The sequence below is a fragment of the Euprymna scolopes genome, chromosome 4 (genome assembly GCF_053919585.1).
Source record: "Euprymna scolopes isolate OS-2025 chromosome 4, ASM5391958v1, whole genome shotgun sequence".
In the NCBI taxonomy this organism is placed as follows: domain Eukaryota; kingdom Metazoa; phylum Mollusca; class Cephalopoda; order Sepiida; family Sepiolidae; genus Euprymna; species Euprymna scolopes.
In genome coordinates, this window is record NC_136485.1 from 168,743,534 (window position 1) to 168,756,282 (window position 12,749).

At 36.5% G+C, this 12,749-nt stretch overlaps 1 protein-coding gene across 2 annotated transcripts in view; it reads right to left on the reverse strand.

The window, feature by feature from the left end:
• LOC145270132 (thrombospondin type-1 domain-containing protein 4-like) overlaps positions 1 to 12,749 on the reverse strand; it is a 256,325-nt gene that overhangs the window by 26,616 nt on the left and 216,960 nt on the right. For both annotated transcript variants that reach the window (XM_080125744.1, XM_080125741.1), the window contains exon 4: positions 2,446 to 3,420. In XM_080125744.1, the coding sequence (XP_079981870.1) occupies positions 2,446 to 3,420 (975 nt within the window). The remainder of the gene's footprint in view (positions 1 to 2,445; positions 3,421 to 12,749) is intronic.

Genomic DNA, 12,749 nt, shown 5'->3' on the forward strand with positions numbered 1-12,749 from the left:
CCATCAGATTGGCGACTCTCTTTTGAACCTTGTCTAGGAGCGAGAGACTAGCAGCAGATGCACCAAACAAAAACGATTAATCGCTTTTGTTTCCATCTTAAAGCATATATCGGAAAGCTACCCGGTTGCCGAACTTTCTTACAACACTTCTGATGCGATTGTAAAAAGTCTATTTAATCCCAAGTGGATATCCTGGCTGTCTTGATTTATAATAATAATAATAAAAAATTTAAAAAACGGTAGCGCAGCCTACAGGACAATAAATTGCTCACACACACACAAAAATAAATAACAAATTGTTTTTACTTTACATTAGTTACAAAAATACAGGAAAAAATGAAAAAAAAATACATGAAAAAAAGCATAAAATAGTTTTTAAAAAATGTTCTAAAATAATGGAAAACACAAAAATTGGTTATCTTATTAATTGTGTTCAATTTTGTTTGGCAAAAAAAAAAATGGTTAAAAAAGTTTACTTTAAATTAGTTACAAAAATAAAGAAAAATTAATACAACTTGTTTATTTTCTTCATTTAAATAATTGTTACAAGAATAAAACAGAAATTGTTACGGTAGTTTTTGTTTCTTTTTTATTTTCCACATATACATACATACATACATACATACATATATATATATATATATATATATAAATATATATATTTGTGTGTGTTTACAAGACTCACGCTTTTGCTGTATACAATGATGATTTCACACATTATTTTACAAATGGAGATGAAGATCTCCTCCCTGAGATAAAGAGAAGGGTAGCATTGGGATGGTCTGCTTTTAAGAAAGTGGAGAATGTCATGAGAAGCCGAAAAGCAAATATGTCAATCAAAGGGAAGATCTTCAATGAATATGTACTACCTGTAATGATGTGCGGTAGTGAAATATGGGCCCTGACAACTCGCCAAGGTGAAATCGTAGCACAAAGGAAGATAGAGATAATAATGTTAGGCATCACTCTACAAGACAGAAAGACAAACATCTGGATCCGCCAACAAACAAAAGTTATTGACATCAATACTGCCATCAAAACATCCAAACACAATAAGTTTTTTGTTTGATTGTATAGAATTGGATATCGATGTGTAGAAATAATTTCAAAACGAATTTTTTTTTACATGATGATTCAGCAGAAAAGTAAGAATTTCATGATAAATTCAGAGAATAGAATTAAGTTTGTGTGTTAGTATATAATGTCTTATACAGGAAATCCAAATAGGCATGTAGCGATAAAAAGAGAACATGTTTTCTATTTTAAATATTTTAAACGTGTTTAACTAGTAATACTTTACAGGTGTTTAACTAGTAATACTTTACATGTGTTTAGCAGCAATATTTTACACGTGATTAGTTTGCAATACTTAACATGTGTTTTTTGTTTTTTATTACATTTTCACCCCAAACAAGGCACATTGCCACTTTGATATAGAGGGTTACTATTAGGGACACAGGCTACAGGGGTACTAGGTAGGGAGTTGGGCAGCAAGATGTCGGTTCACGTTACACTTGAACTTCTGCATGTCAGTACAGTTGGGGAAGCAGGAACCTGGTAGGGAATTCCAAAGTCTAGCCGTTCTAGGGAAGAAACTATCAGAGTAGAAGGCTTTCTTACATCTAGGAATCTCTACTGTGAAGGGGTGGGATTTTACTGCTTGTCAGGTTTGTCAGGGGTATTTACGTAGAGGAGGCACAAGTGCTTGTAGTTCATCGGAACATTCACCGTTAAAGTACTTGTAGAACAGGCAGAGGGATGCTACATTACGCCGATGAGACAGAGGCTGAAGCTTGGATGAAGTTTAGTTAGTAATTCTTAACACGTGATAAGCTTATTATACTTTGCATGTGTTCACTTAGTAATACGTTACATGCGTCTATCTAGTAACATTTTACATCTGTTTAGCTAATAATACTTCGCATGTTTGTTTGCCAGAAATACTTTACATGTGTTAAGCTAGTAATACTTTAAATGTGTTTAGCTAATAATACTTTACATGTGTTTAGATAGTAATACTTTACATGTGTTTAGCTAGCAATACTTCACATGCTTTAAGTTCATAATATATTAGATGTATTAATTTAGTAATACTTTACATGCATTTACATATTTAGCCTGTTATACTTTACATGTGTTTAACTAATAATACTTTGCATGTGTTTTGCTAGCAATACTTTACATGTGCTTAACTTGAAATACTTTACATGCATTTAGCCAGTAATAATTTACATGTATTTAGCTCGTAATATCTTACACGTAATTAACCAATTATACTTTACATAGATTAAGTTAATAATGCATTGTGTTTAGTTTGTAATACTTTACATGTGTTCAGCTAAAAATATTATACATGTGCTTAGTTAGTAATAATCTACACATGCTTTGCTGATGATTATAATTTACACATATTTAATGATAATCAAAACATGTTCCAATACGAACCGTTGTTCCTCTGGAAATCGTTTGAGTGCATTCAATGTTCCTTTTTTGTGTTCCCGGTCCGCACGTTGTGCTGCATGATGACCAGTTTCCGGTTTGCCACGATGGTGGACAGATATCCGCGTTGCACGGAACCTCTTGCTGGGAAGGGGCCTGCGTGTGGTTACAATTCTCGGCCGTCACCGTCACCTGACTGCGAATCTTAACACACACGATTTTCGTTTGTTGGAAGCCGCCGCCGCACGTGCGCGAACACTCGGTGAAGCCATCGATCTTCCATTCGTATGACTCGAAATCGTCTACTTCCGGGATCTCCAACGGCTGCGCTTGGTTAGTAATATATGAATGAGACGAATCTGAGTTGTCTGTGTTCGTTAAGAGTATCGGCCGCCTTCTGATACTAAGATCGTTCGCGGCACCGGTAAACCTTGTGTCCTGGGAAACCGGGTGTCTTCCCGCATAAAACGGAAATCGACGATCACCCACCGATCCAGAGTGATATTGAGGGTTTCTATTACGATTTGGTAGGATGCCTGGATATGGCTTTCTATTTACGAAGGTTCTCGAAGGGATAATATTCGGCCTGGCCGCCACCTGCTGTCTACTGTTAATCGGTTGTTGCTCTTGGGGTGTTACATGGTTGTTTCGATGGGGAAGTCTTTGCAGATGCCGGTACGGTGCAACGCGAGATGGTGACGATTCAGCGGTGGGTCGAAAGTTTGGTCGATTTGAATGGTACCTATATTTGTGTCGGCGGCGGTAATGAAAGTTTCCTTGTCTCCGCTGAAATCTGTTTGGATGTGGCCGTCGAACTACTGTGCGCCGCTGGTGAGGTTGTTGGTTTTGTGGTTGTTCTTTTTCCGACTCTGGAATTCCGGGAGAGGGATCAGGTGGTGTTTGCTGGTTGGATTCGTTCAGGTTTTGGATCGGAATGTAGAATTCATAAGTAATTCCCGGACTGAAGCGATCATAACGAATCTGAAAAAAAAAGTGAATAACAATTAATATACAATTAAGTATTGCACTCATACACATACAGAATTATATATATATATATATATATATATATATATATATATATATATATACATGAGGGGCGTGCAATAAGTAATGCCCCTGACACACTTCCCATAGCAGTAGAGCAACGAAACTTGGCACAGTTATTAGTCTTTCTCTACATAGGAAACACCCAGAGTTATGCATTTCTCCCATCGTTTGATGCAGCTCTGGAGCGTTTTTGTAGAACACCCCAGGTTGGTCCTCCAACCATGACGTGACTTCAGAAATCAAGGCTGCATCATCTGGGAAACGCTTTCCTTTCAAAAACAACGACAGATGCCTCATCAATGGCAGAAGGGGGGAGGCGACAAAGTCTGGGAGCTGTTTCCACAGACTTCTGGCCATGTTTGAATTCACGATGCCAACGTTTTGCAAGGTCATATGATGGGGCATTATCACCATAAGTTTCTTTCATTTCATCAAAAGTCTCCTGTGGTGTGCGTCGTTTCAAATACAAAAACCGGATCACTGCTCGACATTCAACAGGCTCCATTAACACCTGACTCAGCTCAAAGACCAGTAAAACAGAAACCACAATTAGTTCAGAGCTGTAATTTGCCACATAACCCGTAGAGATATAAATCACTGCACATGCAAAATTTCAGCTAGATCAGACAATTGGAAGTGGGTCAGGGGAATTACTTATTGCACGCCCCTAGTATATAGTTTTCCTTAACTCATGGACTTTCGACAAATATTATTTCGAATTAGATTTAATATTTCCTAATGACTTTTCCTCTGAGGAGATGAGCCTACATCGAAAATGCATGGGTTGAGGATGTGTATTCTCTATTCAAACAATAAATTGCTGTTCTGAAAAATGTTTATCTGACCTCCCCGACAAAATTGCCTCTGAGATGGGTATATATACAGATGGGTATATATAACAGGCACGACAGGAAAACAAATGAACACATATCTAAAGAAATGGCAGAAACACTAGAAGATGACCTCCGATCTGTAGTGGAATGGGGGACAAAAATGGATGGTCACGCTCAATGCCGCCAAGACTAAACTAGTTTCTTTCAATAAATACAAGAAACCTTCTCTTCCACCAATAGCAATGGCCAACGACACTTTATCTGAGAGTACATCTTTCAAACTGCTTGGCCTAACGTTCACAGGAAACATGATTTGGAACAATTACATTGAAAGCATTGCCAGGGCCGCTGTAAAGAAGGTAGGCTCTCTCTACCGTGCTAGAAAATTACTAACACCCGAAAGTATCCTGTACCTCTATAAGGCCACCATTCGCCCGTGTATGGAGTATTGCTGTCATATTTGGGCTGGTGCATCTGCTACTAGTCTCTCGCTCTTTGACAAGGTTCAAAAGTGAGTCGCCAATCTGATAGGCCCTGAACTGGCATCTAAGTTTCAGCCTCTGTCCCATTGACGAAATGTTGCATCCCTCTGCCTGTTCTACAAGTATTTTAATGGAGAATGCTCTGACAAACTGCAAGCACTTGTGCCCCCCACGACGTAAACACCCTCAACAAACCCGATAGGAAGCTAAATCTCACCCCACACAGTAGAGATCCCTAGATGTAAAAGGTCTTTCTATTCCACACACACACACACACACACACACATATATATATATATATACGCACATATATATATACACATACATATATATATGCACATATATATACACATATATATACGCATATATATATACACATATATATACATACACATATATGCACACATATATGCACACATATATATACACATAAACATACACATATTTATATATTCATATATATACACACATATATATACACACACACACATATATATATATATATATATATATATATATATATATATATATAAGAACGAAGAATTAATAAAACATGTTAAAAACACTTTAAGAAGACTTAAAAACATATTTAATTTTCAAAAAGGAAACACAAATTAAGTGGATTGTCCTTAATCCGCGGGGTTTCGAAAGAAATATTTTCCTTCTCATCAAAGGGTAGGAAATATCAAAATACGGAATCGTATTTTGCTTGCAAAATATTTAATGCAACTACGAGTAAGCCGTAGAGCTTACTTGGTAAAAGTGAAAAAATAGTGCGGCAGAGGGAATGGGGAATAAAGAAAAATGATTTCACGCGAATGGATGGCCGAGTGAAGAATAGAATATCCAATGACGGTATAACCCCCCCCCCCCCCAAAAAAAAAGTTGGTGAAAGTCCGGTATCATTCTTCACTCGACCATCCATGCATGTGAAATCATTTTTCTTTTCTCCCCATTCCTTCTGCCTCACTATTTTTTTACACAGTAAAGCTACAACCAATCTTCCATATTTCATCCTCGTGGGGAAATCATCAAGCTAAAATCAATCGCATTTATACTAGCTTGTCTTTTTATGCACACATGTGGAGTTTTATTTAGTGAGTAAACAAACCAAATTCATTGTTATTCCCACCCGAATGTGCCGAATTAATAGCCGAATTAATAGCCGAATTAATAGCCGAGTTAATAGCTGGTTATATCTTTACAGTGCGTAGTTAGAATACTTTATTATTATCACTATTAATTTAGTCGAATTTTATTTTTTTATTGTTATTCTAAGAATATTTTTTCTGTATTCACAGACAGGTTTGAGATCCTAACAAAACGAACCTATAATCAGTATTCACGGAAGAGAGTCCGGTAAGGTCGCTCATTACAGGCCCCTTTTGTTAGAATTTGAAACCAAGAATACCGACGTTATTCTGATCTTCTGTATTACACAAATAATTATGTATGCACACACACACACACACACACACACACACACACACACACACACACACACACACACACACACACGCACGCGCGCATATATAATATATCTAGAAAAATGAGAATGATTGTGTGTAGGCATGTGAGGACACTTCTCAACCTATATACTCAACGAATTTGGATCTACAGAATTTGGCATTTAGAGTATTCAGGCACATGGAAAACTTTTAAATCGGTTTTCATTCGAAAAAACTGGGTCAAAATTGAAAAATTGGTACGTGTGAGTCATCTGATTTTTATCTGTTTGTCAACTGTTTCCCGAATGCGCATTCGCGATTGTGAAACATGACAGGTTTCTTATGTTAAGAATAAATAGGTCTGAACACACTTTTTAAAGATCGTATCAAGCTGGTCTAAAGGCTGCCGTACTTGACTCACCGTCTTTAGGTTTTGGTTTCAATCTCAGCTTGAATATTTTTTGTACTTGCTAAAAATGAACTGCTTAGAAAAAAACGCAATTATGCACATGTTTCAGTTTCTTTTCACTTTTTTTTTACTTCATTTTTTAAAAAGAATTTAACGTCACGTTTAATACCGGGCAGCTCCGGGCACATCTTCTAGTAAGCACACACACACACACACACACACACACACACACACACACATATATATATATCACACAGCTAAGAAACATACGCCACACACACATGACACGTACATTGTATTTAATGAGACGATTAGTTTTGTTTATGTATTCTTATGTCTGGAAACTGAAACACGAGTAAGATATTAGAGAAAAAAAAATATACGAAACGCCCACGTGATTCGAACGTGTGCACCGAAATAAGCACTTGAAAAACGTCGGTGATAGTTTGGAGACTCTTGACATGAATAACTTCTTTCTTTAAATAAACAAGGCTGATAATTAGCTCCTCTTGATTAACTTACAATTATATGAAACTACCTCAGATGCCAACATGCCAGTAAGGTCGTGACCTGTTAGGTCTCGACGAACTGATATGATTACACGAACCACTGCGAGTTTATTTTTAATGAATGTACTATACTCCTTGTCAAAAATGGCAGAAAGAATCATGCTTCGTTAGGTTTCGCAGTATCATTCGTATCTGTATTATTTTGGATTATCCGGTTACTTGGGTATTATTCTCATAACGTTTAGGCCGATATAACCTCCTACCTTCTTCAAGGAATCTTTCTATTGAACCCAGGAATCTGCACGAAATTTCGCATGGAACCTTTTATTAAATACACGGAAGTAGGATGTTCTTGACCGAATAGAAGCCTTAAGTAATTCGTAATTGTATTCGCGTCAGCACTGCGGATTGAACCTTCAAGCTCCAGAAGTGTGTAGCTTACAACTGAATTTTACTAAGTACTTTATCCGTTACGCTACATGCTACTACATTATATATATATTATTAAATAATAATTATGCATTTTTACCTACAGACACTAGTGTTGTGTTTGCACGAGCGGAAGTCGTGAACATTGCATACATGCTAATTGATTGCTTTAATTATAACTCTGTAGACAGTGCCCATCCTTAAGTATTCTTAAAGGGGCTTGCTAAATATAATTAAATAATAATTATTCATTATTATCTACAGACAATAGTGTTTCATGTTTACGCAATCATATTAGTCCACACACACACACACACACACACACACACACACACACACACACACACACACACACACACATGTATATATATATATATATTCAATCGCAGCTCGAATATTACTTCTTATTTACTTGCCTCTCCACGAGGGCAGAGTTAGAAACAAGGTCGGGGTTTAATGTAATGAAGCATTTATTACTACAAAACGAAATGGTGAAATATAAAAGCAAATTAAGCTAAAACTAAAAAACTAAAAAAAAAAAAAATTCAAAGAATTAAAGAAAGAAAAAATTCAAAGAATTTCCGAACATTTCTTACTATAAACATAACGAACAAGTGAAAATAAATAAATAATTGCAACCAAAGGCAAGATAAGTTAATATAAAAAGGGTCAATAATGGTGGAAGCAACGGTGTCACATGTCACATGAACTAACAGCTAAGATTTTTCAGAATGAGGCTCGTTTACGGGACCTACTTATCTAAGCTGCTCCCAGTCAGTGAGATTAAAACAAAGTAATAAGAAAGAAAACGGATCGATGTGGAAAGTTTGAAAAATGACATAGAAAGAAGAAATGGTAAAATAAAGGAATCTTTATGGAAATAGAGCAGATAATATTTCCCAATTTATTCCACACGACAAAAGGGTATTGCATTTGCTATTTGCTTTCTTCCTTCCTCCTAAACATTTAGAATGCTTTCGTCTGGCAGTTTTTTACTTGATAAATTTTGTATGGCATGGTTGAAGTGTATTTATTAATATATAAAGAAATTCTCTCTCCTTATCCGGGAGAAGACATAGCTGTGTAACCAACTCCTGTCGCTCAGTTCAACAAATACACTCCTCTTGACGTGAAAACCAAATTTGCCGTTAGTCACGGGTTATCGTCATCGACAAGAAAGCTTCCATATTTTAGCGTGGACATTTGTACAAGTAGAAAAAAAAATGGTCTATATTTTCATATATTTTTTTCAGGACATTTTTTTAAAGAACTTGTTTTTTGTTTATTTTTGTTTGGCTATGTCCTTTTTTATGTTATTTTTGTATTCTCCACTCAGCAATGAGTTCAATTATTATTAGGATAATGTTTTATTAACCACAAGAAAAAGTACCTGTTGCTACATTTCGACTTCATAAAAAAGAAAAGGTTAAGTAACAGTTGTATAAATAATCTAAATTTCACTTTTTATTGGGTCTTCGAATATCAAAACGTCACAAGGTTGTACGCATCAATGCATTGAATCAACTCGTTTCTACGAATAGGTATAATTTTCTTACAATGGAACTCTATTATTCAATTGTTTTAAGCAAAATTACAAGGGTGCCCAAAGTTGAAATGAAAAGAATCGAGCTTTAACAGTTCCAAAAATTTGCTATGTGCTTGAGGAAGTAAGAAAAACGAAGACGACCAACAAACTGTTGAAAGGTTGTATATTCCAGGGAAATATTGCACAAGGAACAAATTAGGGTCTACACCGCCTTGAGCGATGTCACTGGCACTGCAGTTTTGCCCCTAAATAAAGAAGCCATGCTATCGGACGCCCTACACGTGCTATCTTGTTTATTGTCATCTATGTATAAATGACTATGAAACAGGAAGGTTGAGTGTTCATATTCCGTTGGGTGGGGGGGGTCATAAAAATATAGAATTAAAGACCCATTCTAGAATTTATATCAACTTTATTAGCTATGTTCGTCAAACATTTTATAATAGACAAGTATGCTAGTAATAGAGGATAAAGCTATGAAAATAATACCGAAACATGAGAACAGTAGTCCAAATAATCAAAATAATACAAACTAGCGGGATCTGTGGAAATTCCACAGTGAACTCATTCATATGTAATATATTGATGTTTACTGAAGATGTTCAGTGTAAAGGGAAACGCTTTGATATCGTTGTAACGTTTTTGTTAACACTGAAAAAGTATTTATCTAAGCTAGCACGACGCCCGGCAAAGACCGGTCATAAAGTACGCTTAAATATGATATTTTAATTCTTGCAGATTTCGTATATATTATTATAGAGTTAATGTTCTATCGATTTTTTTTATAGATTATAAAGTTGCAATTTAAAAAGTAAAAAAATATGTCCATATGACTTGGGTGCAATAGCTTGAATCGAAACCGAAATAAAGACTTAGCAGGGGCATTATGAAGGGAGTTGAGTAGCAAGATGTTTGTTCACATTACACTTGAACTTCTGCATATCAGTACAGTTGGGAAAGCAGAATCCCGGAAGGAAGTTCCAAAGACTTGCAGTTCTGGGGAAGAAACTATTGGAGTAAAAGGTTTTCTTACACCTAGGGATCTCTACTGTAAAGGGATGGGACTTAGTTGCTTGTCAGGTTTGTCGGGGGTAGTCACGCCGAGGAGATACAAGTGCTTGCAGTCCGTCAGAACATTCACCATTAAAGTATTTGTAGAACAGGTAGAGGATGCAACATTTCGTCTACAGCTGATGTGCTGAAGCCTAGATGACAGTTCAGGACATATCAGGTTGGCGACTCTCTTTTGAACCCTGTCCAAGAGTGAGAGACAAATAACAGATGCACCAGTCCAAATGTGACAACAGTACTCCATACATGGCCGAATGGTGGCCTTATAGAGGTACAGGATACTTTCAGGCGTGAGTAATATTCTAGCACGGTAGAGAGAGAGAGAGAGAGAGAGAGAGAGAGAGAGAGAGAGAGAGAGAGAGAGAGAGAGAGAGAGAGCACCTTCTTTGCAGCAGCCTTGGCAATGCTCTCAATGTATCTATTCCAGTTCATGTTCTCTGTAAATGTTAGGCCGAAGAGTTTAAAAGAAGTTATCCTGATAATAATTGAACGCATGGCTGAGTAAAGAGTACAAAAAATAAATGGATTATCAATCCTCATGTAAAAAAAATCTGAAACAAGAAATGATAATGTAATAATATCAGGTTGACAAGCAAGTTCTTGCGGTTTTTAACTTTTAAAATCAGATGAACATATCTCAGCTCAAACAAAAATTTATTCATCAGAATTTAACACTATCAGAATCAATGCACCTTTGCCAACGCAAAAAAAGGTGTATTTTTTGCCAACGCAAAAAAAGGTGTATTTTTGCCAACGCAAAAAAGGTGTATTTTTGCCAGTAACGTAAAAATCTTACGTTCTAATGGCGATGAAGTCGCTGAAGGTGTTTTTGATATCGCTTTGGTTTTTGAAGCATTTCTCACGCATGTCGAGATGCTTGAAACAGTGAAACTCGGTAAGTGAGAGGTCTGGAGAGTATAGTGGATGAAGCAGAATTTATAGCCCAATTCTACAGGGAGGGTTAAACAATGTGCGGTCGGACGTTGTTGTGAAGGAGAATTGGCCCTTTTCTGTTGACTTATACTGGGTGTTGTTGTCAAAGTTTTAGATGCATTCCATCCATTTGTTGGCAATACTTCCCTGCCATAATGGTTTCGTCTGCATTCTAAAAACAGTAATGAATGAGATCGGTTACAGACCACCAAACAGTCAGCATGGCCTTCTTTTGGCGCAACTCTGGCCTGAGAAGTGTCGGGTTTAGTGGTAAAACTGAGCTGAATGTCGCCGGTTGTTGTAAAGAACCTACTTTGCATCACAAATCACAACCCTGTCGAGAAACAATTTGTTCTTGTTGCATAAATGTTTCTTGCTTCCTCATAGTGCTAACCTGCAGAAGTTTAACACTTCGTAACGGCGTTTTTTTTTTTTTTTTTTTTGTCATTCAATTCGTGAGGCACCGATTTATCAAGTTTTTGTTTTGTTTTTCCAATCTCTCTCAAATGGTTGGAAATCATTGTATATATTACATCTAATTCAGAAGCAAGTTCTCGAACAGTTGTGCATGGATTGGCTTCGACTAAAGCTCTTAATTGATTGTTATCAACATCCGATGGCCAACCACTACACTCATCATTTTCAAGACTCTCGTCGGCACCACGAAATGTCTTAAACCACCATTGTGCTGTGCTTCCAGTAGTGGTTCATGGGCCAAATGCTTCGTTGATATCGTGAGCTGTTTCAGTAGCTTTTGGCCCTAGCTTGAATTGAAATAAGAAAATAGTGTGAATTTGCGTTTTTCCATCTTGTATTCAACGTTCTGAAAAGAAAACAATTATTTTAAAACGATTATAATAGAGCGTAAAACACCATTTAAAAGGATATATACATTGAAGGATATTATAACGGAAACTTATTTGAAATCAAAATTAAACATTCCACAAGAACTTTCTTCTCAACCCAATAGAAAATTTCTCATCCTAGATCTTTAACAAAATCACAGTTCGCTCATGAGTATTGTTGCCACATCTGGGATGGCACGTCTACCACTAGTCTCTCTCCCTCTGTGACAAGGTCCAGAAAAAGAGTATCAAATTTAATAAGTTGCGCACTATCGGTGAAGCTCCGATTCCTGTCCCATCGCAGCAATGTTAATGCAAGATGTTCTGATGAACTCGTAGCACTTGGTTTCCTCGGTGTACATACTTCCAACTAATCTAACAAGTAGCAAAATCCCACTTCCTCACTGTTGAGGTCTCTAGAGGCCGAAAGTTTTCTACTCTAATAGTTTCTTCCCTGCTAGACGTTGGAATTATCTCTCTGTTTCTTGCTTCCTCATAGTGCTAACCTGCAGAAGTTTAAATATAATATGAACAGATATCTCTCTTAAGTAGTAGTTCCTAAGATCAAGAGGCACTTTGTCTTGTTTAAAACGAAAAACAGTAAAAAAAAATTTTTCCCTTCTCTTTTTTTTTTGTACTTTTTTGCTTTTTCTTTCTCTGCGTTCTTTTTTTTTGATCATTTTGTTGTTTCTTTCTTTTTCTTTTTTTTCTTTTTTTTTCTTTATTGTTTCTCTTTTTTCTTTCTTTCCCTTTAA